Genomic DNA, 25153 nt, shown 5'->3' with positions numbered 1-25153 from the left:
ACTGAAGCTGAAGGTCCAACACTTTGGCCACTTGATTCAAAGAGCCGACTCACTGGAGAAGACCCTGATGCTGGGAAGATTGAAGGTAAAAGGAGAATAGTCTGGCAGAGGATGAGACGGTTAAATAGCATCACAAACTCAATGGACATGAATCTGAGCAAACTCTGGGAGATAGTGAGGGACAGGGAAGTCTGGTGTGCTACTGTCTTTGGGGTTGCAGAGTTGTACACAACTGAGCGACTGAACAACAATGTTCCATAATGTTCCATTATTTGCTATAATTTACCTAGCCAATGGCTTATTAGTCTACATTTCAATTGTTTCTAATTTTTCACTGTCATGAAGGATGATGAGATGAACATCTTGTACATACTTCTGATATACATCAGTTCAGTTCAGTCGCTCAGTCGTGTCTGACTGTGACCGAATGGACTGCAGCACACCAGGCCTCCCTGTCCATCACCAACTCCTAGAGCTTGCTCAAACTCATGTCCATTGAGTCGGTGATGCCATCCAACCATCTCATCCTCTGTTGTCCCCTTCTCCTCCCACCTTCAATCTTTCCCAGCATCAGGGTCTTTTCCAGTGAGTTCTTTGTATCAGGTGGCCAAAGTATTGGAGTTTCAACTTCAGCATCAGTCCTTCCAGTGAATATTCTGGATTGAATTCCTTTAGAATGGACTGGTTGGGTCTCCTTGAGATACGTATCTCTAGTTATTTTGCCACAAGAGAAATTCTAGAAATCAAATTCTTATGTTCAGAGTTCTTGGGTTTCATCTCTCCCACTTCAAGGTCCACAGTGAAGATGTGGGCCAATTGGTGGCTATTATGCTTAAAGAGACTGCTGACCCCGAGGCAAACAGGGGAAGAAGCAACAAGCCCTCTCTACCAGGGCCACAGCCTTTGGATGGTGGAGATGGGAGAGCAGGTGGAAACATCAAGGGAGCTCTAGGTTCTTCATGGCTTCTCAGCCTTCGTTTTTCAGGCTAACCAGCCCCAGCTGGGTATCTTATCTCTGCAGAAAGAGGAAGACACTTCCTCTGAGCCCAAGGATAATGGGAAGGGGTTGTAGGTGGGGGATGGAGCCGAAGTTGCTAATGCATTTGTGCCAGCATCTTTGGTTTCTCCAATATCCAGCCAGACTATTAGCAGTTCCCCAAGGAATGCCTTGCTCCTCACGTCATCCCCCATTTCCTATAAATGGGAAGTGGCTAGGGAGTAGGTTGTGTGTGTGTGGTATGGGGGAGGGGGAGCAGAAGAAGGGGAAAGGACATGGTGGTTTTTCCACAGCTGACTTAGTGGGGCTCTGAAACCCAGAGAAACTGTTCCTAATCCAGAACGACCCAGCATCGTGGGGAGGGTGTGGATGTTAGGACTTTTGTTTAGGCTTGGAAGTCACTGGCCAGGACTGCCTCTGCCTCGTTTCTGGGGCTCAGAGACTGTGTATGTGAGTGTGTGTGTACAGTATTAGAAGTAGTAATTGGACTGAGTGATTGCCTCAGTTCATCTGAAAATGGTACCCATGTCTTGCATCATCACGAGGAATGGATGAGTTTATGCATAAAATGCATTTAGAAGGGCGACTGGCACAGTCAGTAAAAGTTAACTATGATTATATGAGGCTACACCAGCAGCAAAAGGGGAGGGAGCATCTTGCCAGCGGAGGGTCCTCCAGTCCCCTGTGCTGGGTGGGGCCTAGACAGTCTGTCCACCTGGCTTGGTAAAGAAGGGTCACCGGCAGCGCAGAGGGGTGAGCCAGCACTCATCCAGGTGGCCAGACCCCTGGCAGGGGCCAGGATCTCACAGGACACTGTCAGCTCACTCTCCTGAGCCCTCCTCCCCCTTCCTCCTGTCCTGGGCACAAGGCATGCAGGCTGTCCTAGTCAGCTGGGAGGGTGGGCTCCTGCTCACTCTTGCACCCCCCCCCCCCCAGTGCTCCTCCCCCAAGCCTGGAAAATACCACCATCCACGCTCTCCTGGCTCAGTAATTTTCCAACTGACCTGGAATTCCTCCTGACTGCTGCCCTCTTTTCTGGGGCAAGAGGGACAGCAGCTCAGGGACCCAGGACTCCACCCAATCCTCTCTGCTGGCCACAAATGGGTGTGCCAAAGGCTTTGGAAAGCGATTGCGGCCCCAGAGGGTCACCTGCTGGGAGGCTGGGGGAGGGGTAAGTAAGTGTACCCAGAGAGGCAACTTATTCCGTGATCCAGAAAATAGAGTAGGTTCTCGTTTTTTCTCCCTCTCCTCTCCTGTGCCCACTCTCCTCATCACCATCAGCAGGGCTCCACTGTTCCTCTCTCCCTTCGGGATTTCCCATTCTTCTCTGCCTTCAATCGGAAGTTCCCTTAGAGACCCTCTGGCCAACTCCTTCTTACCCAGCCTCAGAATATGGAAGGGACTTGCTCCCACATCTTGCCTGGTTGATGTTAGGGCCAGCCTTGGAGCCCTGTGCCCTCCCTGGTGCTGGGTCCATGGCTACAGTCAACTAGGTCCTCCCCTTCAAAAGCATCTTCCCCCTGATTTTACAGTATTCAAATCAACAATGCACATAAATTGGAGTGCTCTCCACTCCACGGAGGAAGAAAGATACAATCGGGCCCCCCAACCCCAAGAGTAGCCTGGGCCCCCAGTTCTCTCCCACCTGCACAGTTCAGTCTTGTGAAAGGCATCCTGGAAACAGGCATCTTCTGGGACCTTGCTCAACAGCTGATAAAGGAAACATTTTACTGTCAGCGTATCCTATCCCCCCCGTCCCTTTCCCGATACACACCCTTAAGCAGAAAGAAAAAAATCTGAAATCTTTTTTAACTTCAGGAAGAGGGACTGAGTGAGCCATCAGGAAGCTCTTTCTGCTTCCGAGAACAGCAAACAGTAGGAAGAGTAACTCGGGGAGAATGCGACATCTCTTGCAAGGGCTGGTCCTGGGTGGGTGGGGTGCGGCTCGGCCCGGGGGACTAGGGGCTGGCCGGCATAGCTCGCGCGGGTAATGGCTGCAGACCGGCCGCGGGGAGCGGAGGCGCCCCGAGAAGCCGGGCAGGTACTACCTAAATGTTTTGGTGGCGAGGGCGAGGGCGAGGGGGCGGCGCACTGCCCTAGGTAATGATAGTCTGCGAGCCACGCGGGGGCTGCCCGTCGCGGTCGCGGCTACCAAGCCAGCTCGGGGACCTCCCGCTGTCCTCCCCCGGGTCCCGGCCCCACCCCGCCCCTCCCCGCAGCCCCCCACCTTCGGCCCGCCTCGCCCCGCCCCCTCCGGGCCGCCCCAGCGCGCATGCTCTCTCCCCCCGCCCAGGAACCTGGAGATTTAAAAGCCGCCGGCTGGCGCGCCGGGGGCTGCGGGGGGGACGAGCCCGCGCGCGGCGGCCGCGGGGGACGGGCGCCCGCCTCGGCCAGGTAGGGGCGCGCCCGCCGCGCTCCGCGGGAAGGGTCCCGGCGCGGGGAGGGGCGCGGCGCGGCCGGGCCCCGCGGCGGCGCGTGTGCTGCGCCCTCGGGGAGGGGGCGGCGCGGTGGCCGTCCCGCGCCCGCGCGCTGGCCCCGCGAGTCCCGGGGGGTGTGCCGGGCTGCGGGCTCCCGGGGCGCGCCCCTCGCCCTGCCGCGGGCGGGCTGCGGGGGCCCCCGCGGAGCCGCGCTTTTTCTCTCGCGGAGGCGGGCCGGGCTGGAGGCGCCGGGTCCCCCGCGTCCCCGACCGACCGGGCGGCGGGGCGGGCGGAGAGCGGCCCCTCCCCGGAGCCCCGGGTCTGGCCGACTGCGGGCTCAGCGGCCGCTCGCTCCGGTGGCCTTCTCCCGCGTCAGAGTTTTCTTTGGAAAGTTGCGTTTATTTTCTTCCCTTGTCTCGGCTTCACCGGAAAGGGTCAGGGTGAGTCACCGGGGCGCGCGCAGCCCTGGACCTGGGAGCCGAGGAAGGGGCCGACGGCCGGAACGCCGCGGGGTCCTCGGGCGCGGGCGGCTTGCCTGGGGGCGGTGGGGGGTTATGAGGGAGGGAAAGGGGGCTGGGCCCTTTCGCACGTTGGTCCCGGGGCTTGGTTCCGGGCCGAGAGCAGGGCTGCAGCGTGCGCGCCGTCCTGAGCCTCGGTTATCCGTCAAAAGAGCAGGAAAAAGAAAGGGCGTCCCTATTTCGCCTCCCGGGCTCAGAGGTGCTGAAAATCCTGAGATCAGCCAACAGGTGTGCTGAGGTGGTCCCCGGGCACCCGCCACAGCGTCGCAGGGCCAGGCCTCCCGGGGAAGGCCCCAGGGAACTGCCGGGTCCGTGGGTGAGGACCAGCCCTGCCCCTGTCCGCTCTGGTCCCCGGCGCTGCATCACTGTGCGTTGACCTTGCCCTTGACCCCTGAATCGGTGTCTGCCTTCCTGACCGGCACTCCTGACCTGCTCCGCTTCCCGCCCTCCCCCGCCCCGAGGGCCGCACCTCCCTATCTTTCTCCCCAGGGGTCAGACTCGAGGGTGCGGACGCGTTTGGCCCGGTGGGTACCTGGTGCAGGCTTGTTCTTCAGCGGTAACACAGACCCCATCCCGGCGAAGCGGCCGTCTGCAGCTGGCCGCAGTCCGTGGACCAGGGCCTAGAGTGACCCTTGCTGGGCTCCCGAAAGCGTTGTTCGGGGACTTGGTGAAGCCCTGGGGGGCTTCTGACTGCCTTTCCGGGCGCACTTCGGAGAGGGGCAGCCTTGGTGTTGGACGCCCCTGCGCCGAGGCCCGGCCGCGGGCGGGAGTATGGGGGTGGGGAGGGCAGCGCCAGGAAGTGTAGGCTGCTGATTGCCCCAGCCTTTCCTATAGAGCAACTTCTTCCAGTGTGAGATTGCAAAGTTATTTGAGATCACAGCCAACAAATGCGGTTCTCATCCTTCCATTCCTCCCTTATCTCCTCTCCCCAGGCTTGTCCGAAACCAGGACTCTGTTCTAAAAGTGCTCAGAAAAATGGAACTTGAGTCCACAGGATGAATCTGAAGGTAAAAATACAGCTGTGAGTACAGCTGTGGACGCTGAGGCCCCAAGTTAGTGCAGGAATGTTGGGGGTGGGAGTTTTCCTGTCTACTCATGGAGTGTGCCCCTCCTGCTCTGCAGTGTCCTACAGGAGGATGAGGAGCTGCAGATCCTCGGGGGCCACTGAGATACCGCCAGGGCGCCGGGTCCTGGAGGGATGGCGTGAATACCCCTCTCTCAGCCTGGGCAGGGCTCTGGAGAGAAAAGGGAGAGAGGCCGACTCCTCTTGAGGACTCTGAAAGGCAGAATAAGCTTTCTTCAGGACTCTTGGAGCCTGAAACACAGTATCACAGATAACAAGCCAGACTGTCAGGTGTTTAAATCCTGGCTGCCCCACGGGCTACAGGATGAAGGGCAAGTTACGTAACATCTTTTAAGTCTCAGTATCCCTGGCTACAAAATGGGGATGACAGTAATAATGAAAATTCCTACTCTGTAGCTTTGTTATTTATTAAACAATAATGGAGCAAATATAAATATAGGTACACATCAGTTCAGTTCAGTCGCTCAGTCGTGTCCGACTCTTTGTGACCCCGTGAACCACAGCACGCCAGGCCTCCCTGTCCATCACCAACTCCTATATCTTTAATGTAGAAAGCACTCCAGCTTTATCAAACCATGCATACAGAGCACTGGACTGTGTGCCTGATAGGTAACAAGTGCCGGTTACAGCTAACTGGTGTTAACTGTATCCACTGTATGTACACATGTGCCGTAGCAGACAACAGCACCCCCCCCCCACCCCCGGGCCTCTGTTCTTGGGTTCTGCTGTAGACTTTGTTTCGTTGGGATCAAGGCCTTCTGGACTCTGGGGAGTCTGTATGACTAGTTAAGAGCCTGGCTTTGAATTCCGTTTCCTTTTATTTACTTACTTAGCTGCACCGGGTCTTGGGTGCGGCATGCGGGATCTTTAGCTCTGGCATGTGGACTCTAGTTCCCTGACCAGGGACCGAACCTGGGCCTCCTGCACTGGGAGTGCAGAGCCTTAGCCGCTGGACCACGAGGGAAGTCCCACAAATTAATTTTGCACAAATTACTTCACCTTTCTGTGCCTCAGCTTCCTCCTCTGTAAGATACCTGCCTCGCAGTATTGTGAGAATTAAACAAGCTGATGATCTCAAGCTCTGAGCACCGGCGCTGCAAGTCGCTGTTTGGTAGCGATGGAGGCAGTCCTTGTGGTTCATGCTCAGGAACCGAAGTTTCTTAGCCAGGGAATTATACCGTATACAACTGTATGTAAGCTGTAAATGAGGCACTTGCAGTTGAGCCTGCCCGGTGCAAAGAACTCAGCAGGACTTAACGTCCTGGTCTCTTCCCTGTCAGTACTGTGCATGGCTTGTTTTTCGATCAGTCCAGAAACCCCTGCCCTGCCTGTTTCCTCAAGTTGGAAGAAAGCGCCATGAAATGATGAAGGTCCAGTGCCTGAAAGGTTAAATGCCTTCTATGCAGAGAAGACTTTTTTTGTTCTGGTTTTTAGAGAAACTGTGTGAGAGGAGGGAATGTTCTGAAGTTGCTGTTCTGCTGTCCTCCCGCCCCAGCCCTTGGAACCCTTTGCTTTCTGGAGTCAGGAAGAAAAACCCAGCCTGGCTTTCTGTGTGTTAACAGTCCAGGGCCCTGTTTGCTGGATAGCAAGGGTGGAGGCTGGACCAGTTGGTACCAGGCCCAGTGTCTTGAACGCTGATGCCACTTGACTCCCAGCAGCAGAGCTGGAGCGTGGAGCTTTGTCCAGTGTATTAAGTGTCCCCGCCTGGGGGCAGGGGCTGGTGACAGAGCCATCACGGGATGGTCCTGATGGCTGACCGGAACTTCCTGTGTAAGCCCTTTTTGTGATACATGGTCGTGTTTCCTCCCTCCCGGGAAGAAGTCCACATTTTGCCACAGACCCTGAACGACTTGTGGGCCTTCTTGCTTCCGATGTTGGAGACAAGCCTACCTCACCTGTTGGCCTTGGTTTCTGTGTCTGTAATAAATGGAGATGATTGTATCCACCTTACAAGGTTACGGTAAGAATTAAATGAGATCACCATATTTAGCAAGGAGGCTGCACAGACCAGGTGCTTGGTGCGTTTGTTCTTTTCGCCTTGTTTGTTGATTCTGGAGGTCATTCTCTAAGAAGCTGGGATGAGCCAGCCGGAATGGAGTTTGGAGACCAGCCTCTGGTCTCATAGCCTGTGGCCCCTCAGTCATCAGATTCAGGCCAGATGAATGTCTAGGCAGAGAGGATGCCCCCAGCAGCAGTCAGCCGGAGACAGCCCCCCTTCCCCAGTGCTTTCCCTTATGCCCCTGCCTCTCTCGTCCCAGGGATACTTGAGTTAGCAAATTCTGTTCAAGCTGGGAGTGCCTGACCCATCCCTGGGAGTGTGGCAATCTAGATTGCTGCTCCTGGCTCCTGTGGCTTAGAGCCGAACACCGTCAGCGTACCTGGACACGCTGGTCGGATCCCATCAGACAGGAATCCTGAATCAGCCTCACCTTTAAGGCCGCTGGTTGAGCACCTCCCTTGGCAGGGCCTGAGCAGGGACGATGCTCCTTGGTTTCTAGGAGCTGAAGGGCTGGGGGAGTGGGAGACAGGGGAGGACTACAAGCCAGAGACCAGGAGGACCATACCCATCACCCAGTGTCCAGTGAGTGTCATCAGGGTTTGGGAGAAAGGGGTCCTTGGCAGCTCGAGGTTCAGGTAGCCCTGGGGGACATGGGGACTTCTGCTGGATAAGATTTAGGTGAAAGGGAGGGGAGGGCCAGGGGAGGTAACTTGAACATAATGGCTCCCTTTAAATAAAAACAGGCCCAGTGCTTATGAATATCCCACGTCCCATGATTTGGAGTCTGGTATTCTTCCCACCACACCTGACTGGGAAGGGGCTAAAAGGAGAGGCGGGTACATACAGCAATCCCAGGCTCCCGCGGCAGTGTTTTGTGGATATTGCCTTTTGTGCATGGTTCCTGCCTGCTGACTTTCACGGCTCAGCCGCTTCCAGGAACCCTGGAGAGCACGGAGGGTGCACGCCTGCACCACCTCATGGTGCTTTGCCTGCATCTTGCCCCTTCTGAAGGGTGGCGTGGGTTGTTTCCCAATCCCCAGCCCCTTCACAGCGGGGCTTGCACACAGAGGGGCTCAGTGGTGGTGGGTGGGCAGGTTTTAGTCTCACTGACATTTCTCTGGGGGAGGTGAGGTTGTAATCCATGAGGCACACTCTCTTCAAAGGTGGGCAAACTCGGGCTCTTTAGCAGCAACAGAAAAAACGCCTCTTTCTTGGAGCTGCTCACACCCTGCTCACTGCTAAGGGGACTGTTTTGAAGAACATATCCCTGGGACTGAGTCCAGCCCAGAGCCCCCTCTGGTAAATGGGGCTGGTCACAGACCCTAGGATCAGTTCCCTTCAGTTCAGTCGCTCAGTCGTGTCCGACTCTTTGCAACCCCATGGACCGCAGCACGCCAGGCCTCCCTGTCCATCACCAACTCCTGGAGTTTACCCAAACTCATTTCCATTGAGTCGGTGATGCCATCCAACCATCTCATCCTCTGTCGTCCCCTTCTCCTCCTGCCCTCAGTCTTTCCCAGCATCAGGGTCTCTACAAATGAGTCAGCTCTTTGCATCAGGAGGCCAAAGTATTGGAGTTTCAGCTTCAGCATCAGGGCTGAAAGGGCCTCAGAGACCACTGAATTTGAGATCCAGGGGTGGGACCAGCACCGTGGTCTAACTCCCAGGCCCAGGGCTCTCTGCTCCTTAGTAGGTCTGCCCAGACCTCCGCGCCCTGGTCTCTTTCCTGTATCTGTCACCTCCTGAGGGAGGTCAAGCTCAGGGTGGGGGTAGGGGGACAAGGATGTGTATGGCTGGGGAGAGCCACCTGGTCTGGCTGGCTGGCAAAGTGCAAGTTTGCTGGGAGAGAGGCTGGTCAGGTTTCACTTTGCAGGGCTGTAGGGAGCAGGGGGAGGGGACTCCCCGGCGGCCTGAATGCCCACTCCCCCTTCTCCTGTGCTCCTCTCCCCCACCCCGGGCCAAGGGGTTCTTTGTGTACCACTACCCCCGCCTTGTAGGGAAGTGTTCATTGTGGCCCAAGTAGAGAAAGAATTTAGCTACTCTGCCAGGAACAGAGTCCAGCTCTGGGAGGGAGTAGGGGAGAGGTCAGTTCTGCCCCCAGATGGGTTGGTTACTCGGATCAGTTTCAGGTGACCGCTGACCCTTGGCGCTCTATGTACTTGAGCGATATGTAGGCAGGTAAAGGATGGGGTAAGTGTAGCTGGGGAACCCTTTTCCACCCGGTTCCCCTTGGCTCTCGGTGGTGGAGGGCTAGGACTCCCCCGCCAGTGCCATGCGGCATTGTCGGTGGGCGCCTGTCCATGGTGAGCACCCCACCTGGGGCCAGGGGGCAGGTGTGAGATCATATAGCTGTACAGTGGTAAAGAACTTCAGACAGCATCTAGACCAGCACTCATTTTACGGTGTGGAAACAGTCCCAGGGAGGTATTTCAGGATACGCAGCTGTAAAAGTTGCTGAAACTGAACTACACTGTCCAGGCTCCTAGTTCAGAGCACTTTCTAGAATTCAGGAACGGTTTGAACTTTGCATTCAGCCGTTTTTACCTGTGCAGCCTGGGCGTGTATTTCTCTGAAACTCCCCTTTCATCCTTGTGAAATAGAATGTTAAATACTTTGTGGGATTGTGCAAATGGTATGAACTGGAGAAGATACACCAGGTACATGCAGACAACCTCCTGGACAGTTAGCAAGTGTCGGCCACTGTGATTATTTTCCGTGGCTGGGAGCCACACTGTCCCCTACCTGGAAATGTTTACCCCAGCCTCCATTTCCCTTCACAGCCTCCAGCACCAGGCGTGTCTGCCCAGTGACCTCTCCTCACCTGCTGGGGCCAGCACCTGGGGAGGTGTTTACATTCCCGGCATTCTTCTAGCCTTTGGGGGCCCCTGCAGGAGCCACGTGGGTGAGGGGGGTGGAAGCCGAGAGGAGACGCAGAGCCGGTCCCCTTGCGACCTCTGCTGCTCCGGTTGGGAATGAGAGACCCCCTCCCACGTTTCTCCACGAGGAGGCCCAGTGCTGCAGGAGCTTGCAGGTCCTTGCTCTCACACACAAGGCTTCGGCGGTGGTGGTCTCCATCTAAGTTTCCTCACCTGTCAAATGGGCGCACTCACTGTGACCGTCTCATCAAGCCAGTTGGAAGACTCAAACGCTTGGAAGGGCCCCTGGCATGCAGTAGACCTCAGTGTTAGCTGCTGTTGGTCATTGTAGGTGAGGAAACAGGGGCTTAGGGAGGGCAGTGAACAAGGTCCCATAGTTACAGTGAGATGCGGAGTTGCCAGGCAAACGCAGGTCTGGCTGATTGTCAAACCTTGGCCACCCTGGAGAACCCACTGAGTTTGGGAATGTCTGGGTTCAGAGAGCTGCCAGTTGACTGACTGTCTCCGTGAGGAGGGCGCTGGGTCAAGGTGATCCCGAGGGACCTTGGGTCGCCCGCTGTCTGCAGGAGGGGCGTCTGATCTGGAGGCCCGGTGCCTGGTGTTAGGTGTGTGTCCGTTTTGACCGCCCCGTGGGGCTGCCAGGTGACGCTGGGAGGTGTGCTAGGCCTAGGCGGGCCCAGGTGAGGGTCGGCGCCGCCGCCCCGCGGCTGCATTGGCCGGTGGAGGTGGGTGGGCTCTGGGCCCCGGGTCCCTTCCCCTCCCCTCCCCCGGCCTCCCCGTTGCTTGTGTGTCTCAGAGCCGGGTCTGGGGCTCTCAGACAGGCAACAAAAGCGGCTTCCCTCTGTGGCGCTGCCACCTGTTGGGTTTTCACACGTCGGGAGGGAGTGGGGGGAGGGAGCCGCTGCCCTTTTCCCAGTGTCTGCGGCCGCCCCCTCCCGCCACCCCCCACCCCAGCCCGGGGACTGGGGGTCTCTGCCGCCCAGCGTGGCGGGGCTCAGGGGCTGGGCGGGGCGGGGGCGCAGCAGCTGGAAGGGGCCCGAGCGGGCAGGGGCCGGGGCGGCAGCCGAGGGGGAGTTTGACGGATTACTCTGTGGCCGAGAGGTCTCTCCCTAATCCCCCTTTGTGTCCCGGCTCGCAGCCCCGCGCTCGCTCTGACAAGCTGCTAAGCAGAAGGCTTCCCGTCCGAGTGAAGAAAAGGCGGCGCAGCAGGGCGGACGCTAAATCCCCGGCCCTGGGCCCGGGGGCGGCCGGGGCTGGGCTGCAGGCGGTGGGGGAGGGCCTTCTCTCTGCCGCGGCTGCAGCCCCGGGCCTCCCGCTCTGCGGCTGTGTTCCGAGTAGAGCTCCCGCACGTCCTGTGGGGAGCCTGGGGGCCGTGGGCCTTGGCTTCTTATGCAGATCGCTCTTGCCGGTGGTCGGGTGGGGGTTGGGGAGCAGACCCTTGCTTCTTTGGAAGCACACTTGAGCCTGGAGAATGCAGGCTGAACGTGTGCTGGAAGACGTGGAAGCTTCGTGAGCCTCCTCCGGCGTCCCCTTCTCCCTGCTGCCCAGACAGGAGGAATTCCCACAGCCCAGCGGCCCGGGCAGAGAGATGTGTCATGGTGCAGAGCTCACCACCTCTCAAGCGTGTTCATCTCCCATCTCCTGTCTGGCCAGCACAGACTTTCTGGGGTGTCCTAAGGCTCCTGTGGAGAGCTCATTTTGGGGGTGCAGGGGGCTAGGTGTTACGAGGTAGGACCAAGGGCACTGGCCCCTTGGGACCGAGGCAAGGGGCTGGGTGACCCCCCCCCCCAAGAGGTTTTGGTGAGCTTCCAGAGCTATTCCCTGTCCCTAGAGGATCTGAGAGGGCAACGTGGGGTGCGGCCCTGGGGTCCAGTCTGGTGTGGAGGAAACCGGGGTACCCTGTCCTGTGTGGTCTCGGGGCCTCTACCTGTGGGATCCTCTGCACCTGCAGCCCCGGTCTGGGCTGGGGGGTGTTAGGGAGCCTGGCGAGGGGTGACCCCACCCTTTTCTGCCGCTGAGTCTAACCCTAACCCTGCCTCCTCCCCGTTTCCTTCTCTGTGGGGAGGGGCTCCCTGGCCTCGTGAGAAGGCTCACACAGACCGCGCGGCGCGGGGCTCCAGGGTCAGGCCTGGGCTGGGGCCCTTTGATGCCTGGGCTGGTGTAGGGGCGCCAGCCCGCATAAAGAGGCCACAGAGCTGCCACCCGAGTGGCAGCTGCCCCGCTCCCTCCGCCTCTGTCGCCCGGAGGGGCCGCCTGCTACCCCAGCCCCACCTCGCCAGAGGGGTGGCAGGAGCCCCTTTGAACAGCCTCAAAGGCCTCTTTATGTGTCCCTGGACACTCCCTTCCTGGAGGGGCCTTTCCCCAGCCTCCTCCAGCCCTCTGAGTTTTGGAGAGACAGTTCAGGCCAAGTTTCGCTCCTGTTGCTCAGTTGCACTTCCCATACTCCCTGCTGAGGCCTAACCTGAGAGGGTCGAGGGAGACAGGGGTGGGCCCTCCAGCCCGGGCGCTTCTGCCATCCGCTCAGCACCCCTGGCTGAGCCCTTAGGAGCCGCTCTCTGGGGGTCGGGCTGGAGTCTCCTTGGGGTGTCTGGGCGTGGGGGCAGCACTTAGGTCCTACCTGTCCCTTCCACCTCCCACCCCCGGCTGCTGTCAGAGTTATTCTTTAGATAAATGTTTCCCAGGCTCCTTCTCTGCTAGAGTGGGTGCCGGAAAGCTGCACTGGCGCCTATAGCCCGCTCTGGGGGTGTTGCACCCGGAGTTTTTGGGTATCTGGAGCTGGGCAGGTAAAATGCAGATTCACGCTCCGTTTAAAGGGCTTGAGCTCTGCTCCCCCAGACAGGAGGGAAGATGGCTGGGGCAGAGCTCCCTAAAGCTTTCCAGAAGTCTTGGGGTTCCTTCAGCTTCCTTGCTGTCCCATCATCCAGGATCTGCAAAGAGGAGGGGAAATAGTTGGACCTCGAGAGGGACTTGTCCTCCTAGCGGTCTTCCGTTCCTGTCCACAGGGTCAGCCCCTTTCCCTCGTCTTCCTGCCCCCTCCCCACCAGGTGAGCCCCTCTGGCTGGGCCTCCGTGTGCCGAGGGCTCCAGGAGCCCCGGGAGGAGGACCTGAGTCAGAAGCGTCTCTGAGGCTGGAAGGTGGAGGCGTGGAGTGGACCCTGCTGCCCTGCCTGTGTCCCTGAGGACACAGGGGGCTCTGAGAAGCAGAGGCACTCAGCAGGCGTCGTCACTTTCAAGCTTTAGGGAGAGGTGTTCCCTGGGATGCAGATGGGAGCGGGAGGCAGGAAGAGGGTAACAGACCGCTTCCTGGTCCCCTGCCTGTCCCAGCCTGGGCCCTAGGCTCCTCTGTGTCTAGAAGGCCCCGGGAGGACCACCGGCAACTAGAGTTGGTGCTGTGGGAGTCCTCTAGCTTCCTCCTCCTGAAGGCTGGGGTGGGGGTGAAATGGGAGGCTGGGGCACTGGGGAACGGTAAGGAAAAGAAAGGAGGGCTTTGGAAGGGAGGGTGTTCTCGGGCTTGGGCGTCTCTCGGGCAGTTCCGGGCTGGGGAGAGTCTGGGGTGGCAGGAGTGCCCAAGAGAGGGAGGCCAGGCTCAGCACCCTGAGCACAGGAGCAGCAGGGCTGGGCCCGCCGACCTCCTCCCCAGGAGTCCCTCAGCTGGCCCAGGCCCTGGTCCTGGGTACAGCGCCTCTGGAGGGTGGAGAGAGGAGCCGGGCATGGGAAGGATTTAGTCCTCCTCAGTCCTGGCTGTGAGAAGCTGGACCAAAGGAGGGAGGGAGGCAGGGGTGGTGCCTGATGGTTGCTGGAGAGCTGCAATTTATTCTAAACAACTGGGGCAAACCAGGGTTTGGGAATGGGTGCCGGATGTGGGTGAGGCTGGGTCTGATAAAGTCTGTTTACTCAGGGAGGACCTGGTCCCTTAAAGCCCAGGGGAGGGGAGTCTCCAGGGTGGGGAATGGAGGGGCTGGAAGCCTTTAGACCCAGAACCCTTCCCTCCAGGTCAGACAGCCCTGCCCCCTGGTCTCCATGGCTCCTTGCTTTCCTCCTGGGGTTGCCACGGTAGTGCAGGGACTAGGGAGAACTCGAGCGGAACCCACAACCCCCAGCTAAGGGTGTTGTCTGGTCCCCCAACCCACTTTTGCGACCACGTGGGTCAATGTTTTACATTTCTCCCATGCCACCCCCGTAGCAGTCCGTGTCTCTTTTTAAAGTGGATGGTCTGGGTCTGAGTGGCTCTTGGAGGAGGAGGCTGCTGGTTGTCCAGCCTTGTGTGAAGTCCCTTTCTTCCTGGGCTACAAGTTGCGCAAGCCCAGCAGGCAGTTCCAGGATGGACACTTCTTAGCCAGGATTGACCGCGTCTGATTTCTTTGTGGTGCAGCGCAGACAGCACCTGCAGCTTGCTTTGTAACGCACAGGCCCTGTGGGGCTTCGTGATGTTAGATAAGGAAGCAGAAGCACCAAGTTATGAGACGCTGAGATCGGAAGAGGGCACGGATGAGGGCTGAGGGTGCTCCGGGAATGCTCTCGGATGGGGACGGGGGCTGGAGCCAGGCTCTCGGCCGGGAACCGTGCACTGTAGTAGTGCTTTTCAGCAGCGTTTGTGGCGCTGAGTCAGTGAGACTGGAGAAGGCACTCCAGGCTCCAGCCACGAGTGGCCTGAGGCTCTCTGTCCCCCGTCTACCACCACGGGATGATGACAGGTTAGGGGACCAGGGCTCCCCTCTCTGCCTTCTCTGTGCAGCTGACTCGGCTTTCCCTCGTCTGTGGTCGCTTGTAAACAGAATGGACTGCAGGGGGTGCTGTGGTCAGGAAGCAAGACCTAGAGGCCCACTGCCCGAGGGGCTGGGGACCAGCCTGGGTGCTTCCCTGCTGGGATCTCAGAGCAGAAGGCCCAGTGGGAAGGGCTGCAGGGATTTCTGGGCCAAGAGGGGAGCCGCCCCAGGGTCACTGGCGTCATCACAGTGGCTGCCAGGTGGTGAGGCTGGGACGTGGGAGCAGCCCCCCTGTCCCCTGATAGTCGGGCAGCTCACATGGGAGTGCTTCTTCCCCGTGGCCACCGAGCATGGAGAGAAACTGAAGAGGGGTTTTCAGGCCGAGGTTCTTCCAGTGCTTTTCAAATGGTTTCAATGACAGGCTCACACCCAACCCGAGAAACCACAGCCTTTTCTCTTCCCCTTGTCCTCCTCCTTGGGGTGGTAGTTTGGTGCAGCTTGGCTTGTGGCCAGGCAATGTGAAATAGGAAGTGTGACTCTTAACAAAGGGGAATTGAACAGCCCTGCTTTGGGAAGTGGAGAGAGAAAAACAAACCGGGCCTCGCAGAGGGTCTCCAGGGGCACCTTGATGACAGTGCCTGGGGAACTGGGAATCCAGCTGGTTTCACTATTTTTCCCCCTCCCTTCTATACTAGGAAACAAGGGAAGTTGCAAAGATAGTTCAAAACAGAATTACTAACATCTAGTAGTCCCTGGAGTGTACTGAGGTTTAAAAATCATATTTACCTTATTAATTAGGTCAACCTTAGGCTAATATGAACATGCACTTCCTGCCTGCACAGTAGGGGGTGGCTGCTGGGTGGCAGGGCCACGCCATCAGCCCGGGAGTGAGCCAGATTCAGAGCTCAGAGCGAATCCTAGAGCTTGGGTTCCCGGAACTTAATGCTCTGTGTCTGGCTGTCCCTGCCCTTTTAGGATCTGAGTGTTGGCATCTGCCCCTGCCGAGGCCCCCGCGATGACAGGCGGTTAGCATGGCTGAGAAACCAGACCTGTGCAGAGGGCCCGCAGGAGTGGGCTTCTGGCTGAGTCCTCGGCAGTCGGTGGCAGCCAGGAGGAGAGCCCTTGGCGTCCCCAGCAAGGCGGAGACAGAGCCGTTCTGGAGCGCGTGAGCGGGCCGGAGCCCCACCTGCCCGGTCCAGCATGGTCCAGAGGCTGTGGGCAAGCCGCCTGCTGCGGCATCGGAAGGCCCAGCTCCTGCTGGTCAACCTGCTGACCTTCGGCCTGGAGGTGTGCCTGGCAGCGGGGATCACCTACGTGCCACCCCTGCTGCTGGAAGTGGGGGTGGAGGAGAAGTTCATGACTATGGTGCTGGGTGAGTCACCGCGTCCTCAGCCCCTCCTGCTCCAGAGACAGGCCTCCCGGGGAAGGAAGACACCAGTGTCTCTACCCAGCAGGTGCCTGCTGCCCCTGAGCCAGGGGGTCAGCGCTGCTGAGCAGAGGGCTGACCCCGCACCAAGGGGCTCCGAGAGAAAGAGGAGGACAGGGCTGTTCCCTGGTTACCTCTGTGTCCCAGGCCCCTACACACATACGGCCCCCCGAGACGCGGAGAAACTGCCCTTTGCAATTCAAACCTGTGGCCTCATCCAACTCCTGCAGTAACGCTTTGAGGTTACCCATTTCACAGAGAAGACAGTGGAGGCTAATGAGAGGTTAGGAGACTTAGCCCGGCTGTACTGCTAACTTAGCTACGGATAAATTGGGTTGGGGTTCCCCCCAACAACCAGCAAGGGCTCTTTCTGGCCCTCAGGGCAGGGGCTGGGCTCCTGACTGGAGACGAATTCTGCAAAAGCCACAGAAGGCAAATGGGCACCATCGTTTGGCAAACGGTCACTTCCTTCACTCCCAGGAAGAGGGGTCTGTTGGGATGGCAGGGTCGGGGTCAGCCTGCCTGTTGAAACCCTGCCTGCCGCCCTCCCTGGCTCCGTGCCTGTGCAACTTATCACTGACCGGCTGCTTCATGCCTCAGTTTCCTCGTCATAGCATGGGGTGTTAGTGATCCCAGTTGTGAGGAGGGTGTCGGAGCCCAGTGAAGCGGTCAGCACAGCACCAGTGTGGCGCGGGCCCTGCGTGCGGTGTCACCACGTCCCTCCTCCTCGAGGAGGTCGGTCCCCGGCCCCCGCCCCTTCTAAGCCCTGGCCTTTTGCTCACACTCCTCGCGCTTCTTGCAGGCATCGGTCCGGTGCTGGGTCTGGTCTCGGTCCCGCTGCTTGGCTCAGCCAGTGACCACTGGCGCGGGCGCTACGGCCGCCGGAGGCCCTTCATCTGGGCCCTGTCCCTGGGCGTTCTGCTGAGCCTCTTCCTCATCCCGAGGGCCAGCCAGCTGGCGGGGCTGCTGTGCCCGGACACCAGGCCGCTGGAGCTGGCGCTGCTGATCCTGGGCGTGGGGCTGCTGGCCTTCTGCGGCCAGCTGTGCTTCACGCCCCTGGAGGCCCTGCTCTCCGACCTCTTCCGGGACCCGGACCACTGTCGCCAGGCCTTCTCCGTCTACGCCTTCATGATCGGCCTCGGGGGCTGCCTGGGCTACCTCCTGCCTGCCATCGACTGGGACGCCAGCGCCCTGGCGCCCTACCTGGGCACCCAGGAGGAGTGCCTCTTTGGGCTGCTTGCTCTCATCTTCCTCACCTGCGTGGCGGCCACGGCGTTTGTGGCCGAGGAGGCGGCCCTGGGCCCGGCTGAGCCTGCAGAAGGGCTCTCCGCCCCCTCGATGCCGCCCTGCTGCCCGGGCCGCGCCCGCCTGGCCCTGCGGAGCCTGGGCGCCCTCTGTCCTCGGCTGCGCCGGCTCTGCTGCCGCATGCCCCGCGCCCTGCGCCGGCTCTTCGTGGCAGAGCTGTGCAGCTGGATGGCGTTCATGACGTTCACGTTATTTTACACAGACTTCGTGGGCGAGGGGCTGTACCAGGGCGTGCCCGGGGCTGAGCCAGGCACGGAGGCCCGCAGACACTATGACGAAGGTAAGGCCTTGGCTGTCCTGGGGGGCTGCTGTGGGAGCTGCCTTCCGATGGATGTTCGGGCGTGGGGAGACGCCCACAGCCTGGGCATCTGGGCCCCGACTTCCCCACCTGGAAAACGGGCCAGCGTGCAGGCTGCGTGTGCAGTTGGTCAGGGAGAAGAGCGCCAGGTTGGCTGCAACCTCAGCCGAGCCTCGGGCTGTTTGTAAAATTTTGATCAGTCATTGCCCCAACCTGGCGGAAGGAGAGGCTGAGCTTATTTCAGGTCTGGAGGCCGGGCCAAGGTCTGCCTGGCCCCACGTTCTGTGTGCCCTCTGCTCCGCCGCTGCTGTGGCCAGCCCCTTCCAGCTCAGGCGTCCCAAACTCTTCCTTTGGAGCCTCCGGCGGGGCTGTCTTGGCCCCCTCCTGGAAGCTGAGCGCTCTGAGCCCTCAGAACGGCTTCCTCGGCCGTTGGCCAGTGGCTGTGATCACTCTCCCTAACCTAGGCTCCTGCTGCTTGGGGTGGGTGTGGGTTACTGGGCGCAGGTCTGGCAATGATGGGTCTTGGGCAGCAGGGACCGGTGCTCCTGGTTCCGAGTGCCCTGCGCCCTGTGCTGAGCCCTCTCCCAGCCCCGTCTCCCGGCCTCTCCCCCTCCACCCCCAGGGGTCTGGATGGGCTCAGGGACCGGTGCTCCTGGTTCCGAGTGCCCTGCGCCCTGTGCTGAGCCCTATCCCAGCCCCGTCTCACGGCCTCTCCCCCTCCACCCCCAGGGGTCCTGATGGGCTCAGGGACCAGTGCTCCTGGTTCTGAGTGCCCTGAGCCCTGTGCTGAGCCCTCTCCCAGCCCTGTCTCACGGCCTCTCCCCCTCCACCCCCAGGGGTCCGGATGGGCAGCCTGGGGCTGTTCCTGCAGTGTGCCATCTCCCTGCTCTTCTCCCTGGTCATGGACCGGCTGGTGCAGCGGTTTGGCACCCGGGCAGTCTACTTGGCCAGCGTGGTGGCCTTCCCCGTGGCGGCCGGTGCCACGTGCCTGTCCCGCAGTGTGGCGGTGGTGACCGCCTCGGCTGCCCTCACCGGCGTCACCTTCTCTGCCCTGCAGATCCTGCCCTACACGCTCGCCTCCCTCTACCACCGCGAGAAGCAGGTACTCAGCGGAGCTAGGGCAGGGAGGGCTGGCCGAGCAGTCCAGAGCCAGGGTCTGGCCAGAGAAGCTGGAGGAGGAGTTCTTTGACGGGAGAGGAAGCCTGTTGTGGTCCCAGGGCCAGAGACCTGGGCTGCGGAAGGAGGGTGTAGATTAGATTCTGGGAACGACTTCCTGATGTCAGGATTATAAAGCCCTTAAAGAGGATGATTGCAGGAAATGTGGAAGCCTCTGGAAATCCTGAAGAGGCAGGCTAGCAAAGTCCTCAGTCTGGGTTGCGGTGTTCTGTGCAGAAGCAGGGGGCTAGATCAGATGACCTCTGGGGCACCTAGCTTCCGCAGCTTGTGAGTGGGAAAGGCCTGGCGTGGGCCTTGTCCAGGGAGGGACGTGGTTACTGACCTTGCTCTGGTCTCAGACCGGGGAAGGCTCCCGTCTCTGCCCTCCCCCTTTTCAGTTTATCTTCCTTTTCCTGCCTCCCTCCTTTGCCCCCTTCCCCCGCCCCCGCTGCGGATCTCGGAGCCCGGAGCCCCTGCCCTGATTGCCTGGGCACTGTGTAAGTCCTGGGGCTCCTCCCTGCTTAGCCCCGCTCTAAGCAGCCCCTCCAGGGGCCTCCTCCTGTGGGAACCTTCTGAGCCCAGTTGTGTGGTCACCTCTGTGGCCTCCGCTAGACTCACTGAGCTGCAGCCCCGTTCCAGAGTTCTGTCCAGGGGTGTCCCAAGGAAAACGAGGCTCAGCCTGCCTTCATGGGGCTTCCAGATTGCAGGGGAGACATGCTCTGCCCCTGGCAGAACACGGGTGAGGAGACACCTGGCTGGGGGGCGTGTTAACCCAATCGGGCAGCTGCAGGGGTGGGCTTGGGGTGGGGGAACCTGACCCCCGCGGCCCCTGTGGGCGCCCTGATGACCTTTATCAGCCTCCAGTCTCTCCTGCGCTGACTGGGGGCTCAGGCTGGCGTCCAGGGGCCAGCCTTGGGCACGGCCAGGGAATGTGCTGGGGTTGGTCTTCCCCTCGACTGGGAAGCACGTCTGACCCCAGGGCAGGGCGGCCGGCCGGGGCAGGGTCCCAGGCACAGTTGGCCCCCGTGCTGCCTTGCCCGCCTCCTCCGCTTCCTGGCAGCACACGAGCCTTGGCTGGAGCTCCGCCGGCGGGCTCCCGGCTCTGATGCAGCCGACCCTGAGAACGCGGTGTTCCAGGCACGCGTGGGCCCCGGAACGGCGGTCAGACGGGCCTTATCCTCAGATGGGAGGCTCTGGGGCGCCCCAGGCAGGGCAGGGTCAGGCCGTGCTTGTCCCTGGCAGATGGTAGGACAGACAGGACGGCTCCCACAGGAGCGCAGCTGGGACGGGAGTCGAGGGTTTCCAGTGGCCGGTGGCAGGGACCTGGAGGAGGAGGCTGGGAAGAGGGGGCGGCCCGGCGCAGCGGGGCCCTCACCTGTGCTCCTCCGCCCCGCCGTGTCTCTCTGCCCTCCGGTCTTCCTTCTGTCTTTCCTTTTTACCCTGGGGCTCTGTCCTCCTCCTAACTGGCAGTGCCGACTGCATCTGTCACACTGACTTGAGGAGAGGCTGGAGGAGACCTCGACATGTGGTTCCAGGGGTCCTCTTCTGGGCCCCCGACCCCCATTCCCGAGGAGACTCCTCTCCGGAGACGCAGACCACGCAGGGTCTGCCCAGTTCTCTGCCCTGCTCCCGATTTTCATTGCGACCCTTTGCTGGCTTCCTCTCGGCCCTGAGATGAAGGCCAGGGCCAGTTCTCACAGCTGGGGGACCCCGTGTCTGGGTGCTGACCTGTCCTGGTGTGTCCCCCTCTCCTCCCCCAGGTTTTCCTGCCCAAGTACCGAGGAGACGACGGAGGCAGTGCCAGCGAGGACGTCGTGATGACCAGCTTCTTGCCGAGCCCCAAGGCCGCATCCCCCTCCCCCCACGGACACGGGGGCCCTGGCGGCCTGCTGGCAGCCCCGCCCGCTCTCTGCGGGGCCTCTCCCTGTGACAGCTCGGTGCACACTGCGGTGGCTGAGCCGCCCGAGGCCAAGGCGGTCCCAGGCCGTGGCATCTGCCTAGACCTGGCCATTCTGGACAGCGCCTTCCTGCTGTCTCAGGTGGCCCCGTCTCTGTTTATGGGCTTCATCGTTCAGCTCAGCCAGTCCGTCACTGCCTACATGGTCTCGGCGGCAGGCCTGGGTCTGGTTGCCATTTACTTTGTCACGCAGGTAGTGTTTGACAAGAGTGACTTGGCCAAATACTCTGTGTAGGGTGCTCGCCAGGCACGGAGGGCGGAGGGCCTGCCTCCCTGGGTCCGGCTCTCCCTGCTCAGCCTCCTGGGGCCGGGGCTGGTCTTGCCCTTTCCGCTGCTGCCAAAGTGGTTGGTAGGGCTCTCCACTGCCTCCCGGTGGCAGCGAGGTGCTTCTTCCCTCCCAGCCCTATGCCAGTCGTTCGGGCCGGCTGGCTTGGTTGCTCTTCAGAAGGCTTGTCTGGACTTCTCCAAGGGGAGAAGGGCAGGGCATTTAAGTAGGTCCATGCACTGGAATGCGGGACTCTGCCTGGGGATCGCCCAGGCTCAGGGTGGACAGCTGGGGTCCTGGTCAGGATATACCCAGTGAAGGGATCGGGGTAAATCCCAAATTTGAGTAAATGCAGCTGCCTGTTCTAGCACCAAGGGCCTTTATCCTGCAGGTTCTCCCATTGCCGCTCCTGCACGGGAGTTTCTGCGGTGAGACTCTGCAGGATTTGCAAGTACGGAAAGGACTTGGGGGGAGCACGATCCTGAGTGGTGAAGGCAAGCTGCCCCGCCCTCCAGCACCCCCTTTCTGCTATTCCCCCTCCCCTACACTTTATTAGGACTTTGCTTGTTGGCCCCTGTGGTGACATCACAGGGACCCTGGTCTTTAAATATTTAACTTATTTATTTAAGTAGAAGGGGAATCAAAGTGTCTAGGAGTTGGGTAGGATAAGATCCTCGGCGACTAGGTCCCCTGAGATGGTTGGTTATTGGGATGAGGGTTGCCAGAATCTCCTTCTCCTGGAGGGATTGGTCTGGCCTCCAAACTGCCTAACCTTGAGCTTGCAAACTCCACTCACCCCAACTGATACCCCAGCTCCTGGCACCTGAGGTGGGGAGGGCTAGGGAATGTGAAGGGTGGGGCTCCAGGTCTCAGCAGCCTCCCTAGAACCCCCCACCTCGTGACCCTGCCAGCCCCCAAACTCCCCCCCACTCTAGGACTGGACCTCCAAGCCCACCTTTCCTCGCCTGCTCCACAGTCCCCTCTTTGGGGCTGTTGTGGGACCAGAAGCACAGAGTGTGGCTCTTTGAGCCTCTATCCGTCTCAGCCCCCAGGGCATATCTGTGCTTAAGAACTCTAGTGCAGAAACTCAGGAGCACCCCCTACCTGGGCTAAGGAGGTCTTATCTCTCTGGGGGTTTAAGTGCCGTTTGTAATAATGTCACGTCTTATTTATTTAGCGGAGTAAATATTTTATGCTGTATGTGAGCAATCAGAGTATAATGTTTATGGTGATGAAATTAAAGCCTTCTTCTATGTTTCACTGGTCTTTGTGTCTTTTCTCAGGGGGAAAGACCAGCCCCTGTCAAGACCGGGTCTGGGCAGTGGCAGGTCCCAGCACCGCCAGCAGGGGGAGCCACAGACCAGCACTCATCTGTCTTTTGCCTGTTGCGTTGTCCTACCCGGGGACTGGGGAGCCGCTCTGGGGGGAAGGGGAGTAAGGCACAGGGAGGGGCGCATTTTCCTTATCACAGGGCTCACAGTGTGGCCAAGAAGAGCCTCAACAAGAGGATGCCCCTAGCAGACTTAATGGTCTTTGAAAGCGTCTTTGCTTTCTGGCATTACCAGCTGTCCCGGCTCACCTTGTGTGTTTCTTGCCATAGATCTGAAATGAGCTACTTTCTCTAAGGGCATCTGATTGACTTTTGTGGGAAAAGGTTTTCCACAGTGACCATAATATTGGCATTGGGAGTACTTATTATTAGGTTGATCATTGGTATTAGGCCTTTTCTGTGGACCAAACTAGGGGAAAAAAATGTTTCACGTCAATACATGGTGAGTTTCTATCGATACTGCCTATTTAGGTTCAGGATTAGAGATTACACATGTTTATATATATACATACATATATATTTTATTTCTCTAATTTCTACCATGCTGAAACAGAGCTCAAGGCCTGGCCTAGCATGCATGTGTGTGTGTGTGAGGAGCAATAAGAGCCACTGGTCTAATGTCAGCCTTTCCGTGCCGCCAGAAATTAGAAGCTGGCCCAGAGGCATGTTCACTGTTTTTCCTGGTCCAAAGGAAATGAACTTTCTGGCTAGCCCCGCACGAGTCATCTACCTCTGTGGTTAGACTTGTTCCTATGTATTCTTCCGATGCACTTGTAAATAAAATTGTTTTCTCGGGCTTCCCTTGTGGCTCAGTGGTAAAGAATCCGCCTGCCAGTGCAGGAGACACAGGCTTGATCCCTGTGGGAAGGGAAGGAAGATCCCACATCCAAAGAGCAGCTGGGCCCGTGCACCATGAGCCTTCGCTCAAAGAACCGAGGAAGTGCACCTCCTGAAGCCTAGAGCCGAGATAAGGCCCTCTGAAATTAAAACAATCTTTTTTATATAATTTCACTTACTTATTCATTGGCTATGCCAGGTCTTTGTTGCTGCTGCGCAGGCTTTTTCTCTAGCTGCAGTGAGAGGGGGCCGCTCTCCAGGTGTGGTCTGCAGGCCAAAGATTGTTTTCTTAATTTCAGAGGGCCTTACTAGCACAAATTTTCAATACTGGAGACCCGCTAAGCCAGCTCACAGGCTGTGAGGTCTTGTGTTGGTAGCTCTTCAGTTGTTGGTTTTTTTTATATTGGATTATAGTTGATTCACAATGGTAGTTCCTCAGCTTTAAACTACATTCCTCACAGAAATGCCAGCTCACTAAGAAGTACAGAAAAGGGGGAAAGAAGAAGGAAGAAAGGGGGCTCTGGAAAGAAGGAAACTGCAAGTAACCTCAAAGATACCACAAATAGGATTTACTCAGTCCTTTCCACGTGGGTCTCAGATGAGTCAAGGACACAACCTGGCCAGTGTCCTTTAAGATCATTAATTTAGATGGAAAGGAATAAGAGGTGTGATCAGGTGTGCATAGATGTATCAGGTAGGATGTACATAGAAAATTTAAGAACACGAAGCACAGACGTTAACAGAGTTTAGAGAAAGGAAACGATTGTTGTGGAGAGAGGAGGGTCAGGCTATCCGCACCTCCCTACCTTCATCCCCCAGCACCTGCCATCTCCCGAACAGGATGGAGTGCTGGCTTGTGGTCTGAGCCCAGGAATTGGAGGGGGGCTGCCCCATCCTTTGTTCCTTCATGGGTCTGTCTTTCCGGCCTGGGGTGCTTCTCCCTGCAGGAACGGGAGTGGGAGGGGCGGGGGTAGGGAACACCCCCTCGGTGGGCAGCTTGGGGCTGGGGGTGCTGCTTGTGCAGCCGGGGAAAGAGCTCTTGGTTTCCAGGATCAAATTTGACTACAGCGGCCTGGCAGCTTTGTCACCGTTGGCTGGAGGGTTGTGCAGAGTTGAAACTCACTGCTACCCAACACCGTCACGAGATCTCCACACATGAGGAGGAGCGTGGGGTGCCCTGGCAATCCCGCCCCTTGACTTCAGTCTGCCCTTGACTAACGCCTGACCTTTGACAAGTCATTCCACTGTGTGTACGCTGAGGGGTTAGCCGACTGTCTCTGCAGACACAGCTCTGGACTCCCGCCCTTCGTGGCTCCGTGCCACGTTCTGCTCCCCAGGACGCTGTTTAGTACCCTGCAGTGCCCAGTGACCGTTCTCTCCTTCTCGTCACACAGTCTTTGTCTACTGTCCCGTGTGCTGGACCTGACGTGCACCCCGGGGCTGTGGCAATGAAGAGACACTCACTGAGCTCAGATGCAGCTGGGAGGGGGCACACCGGGAGGGCCTCCTGCCCCTTAGGGGGCTCTGTCCTGGGGAGGGGATGGCCTCTAGGGAAGCAAGGTGAGGGTCCGTCTGTGGAAAGCCGCCTGGACCCCGAGACTCCCTCACAGGCGGCCGTGACTTCTCCCAGTGAGCTGAAGGGAGCGGAGCAGTGGGAGGACCCTGGGATCCTTCGCCAGGGACGGCCCCGAGGCCTGCTGAGAAGAGGGTGACTTGCCCCGGGCACACTGACGCGGGGCTGTTTCTGTGCTACTCAGTGGAAGCGAGGGGTATGGGGGAAGACTCTGCATTATCTTTGCAGCTTGTATTATTCCAATATAAAAAGTTTCTTTCTTTTTAATGTAGAAGACTTTTGATCCCTCTCACCACCTTCTAATAGGCACCCAAAAGATCTGTTAATCAACCATTACTATTCACTGACAGGTGTAAGGCACCATTGTACATGTAACTAAGGGGGTTATGAAGATATATCAAAGGTGGTCTT

General features: G+C 58.9%; 1 protein-coding gene and 1 long non-coding RNA gene across 4 annotated transcripts; one reads left to right on the top strand and one right to left on the bottom strand.

Moving 5' to 3' along the window:
• Positions 1-935: 935 nt before the first annotated feature.
• Positions 936-4554, bottom strand: LOC138416329 (uncharacterized). The gene is made up of 3 exons (XR_011247619.1): positions 4465-4554; positions 2643-2707; positions 936-1015 (listed from the first exon to the last, which is right to left on the bottom strand). It is a non-coding gene; the product is annotated as an uncharacterized lncRNA (long non-coding RNA).
• On the top strand, positions 3274-22262 carry SLC45A3 (solute carrier family 45 member 3). Of its 3 annotated transcripts, none has more exons than XM_069545226.1 (6): positions 3274-3391; positions 4865-4939; positions 15572-15968; positions 16825-17607; positions 18462-18727; positions 20541-22262. In XM_069545226.1, exons 3-6 carry the CDS (start codon positions 15797-15799, stop codon positions 20970-20972), a joined length of 1653 nt encoding a protein of 550 aa, XP_069401327.1. In that variant the 5' UTR covers positions 3274-3391; positions 4865-4939; positions 15572-15796; the 3' UTR covers positions 20973-22262. The 3 variants fall into 3 exon arrangements, with proteins under 3 accessions (XP_069401327.1, XP_069401328.1, XP_069401329.1); XM_069545228.1 differs by lacking the exon at positions 3274-3391 and adding an exon at positions 3561-3854; XM_069545227.1 differs by lacking the exon at positions 4865-4939 and having other exon boundaries at positions 3279-3391.
• The last annotated feature ends 2891 nt before the right edge of the window (positions 22263-25153 follow it).

Source organism: Ovis canadensis, chromosome 12 (genome assembly GCF_042477335.2).
Source record: "Ovis canadensis isolate MfBH-ARS-UI-01 breed Bighorn chromosome 12, ARS-UI_OviCan_v2, whole genome shotgun sequence".
Lineage (NCBI taxonomy): Eukaryota > Metazoa > Chordata > Mammalia > Artiodactyla > Bovidae > Ovis > Ovis canadensis.
This window is presented reverse-complemented; position numbering and strand designations above follow the sequence as displayed.

What these genes read in the sequence shown, in the direction of transcription:
- SLC45A3 (XM_069545226.1), top strand. Translation starts at nt 15,797, where the DNA reads ATGGTCCAGAGGCTGTGGGCAAGCCGCCTGCTGCGGCATCGGAAGGCC. An exon ending in GTTCATGACTATGGTGCTGG is followed by an intron (nt 15,969 to 16,824) that starts GTGAGTCACCGC and finishes CGCTTCTTGCAG; the next exon opens with GCATCGGTCCGGTGCTGGGT. An exon ending in CCGCAGACACTATGACGAAG is followed by an intron (nt 17,608 to 18,461) that starts GTAAGGCCTTGG and finishes CTCCACCCCCAG; the next exon opens with GGGTCCGGATGGGCAGCCTG.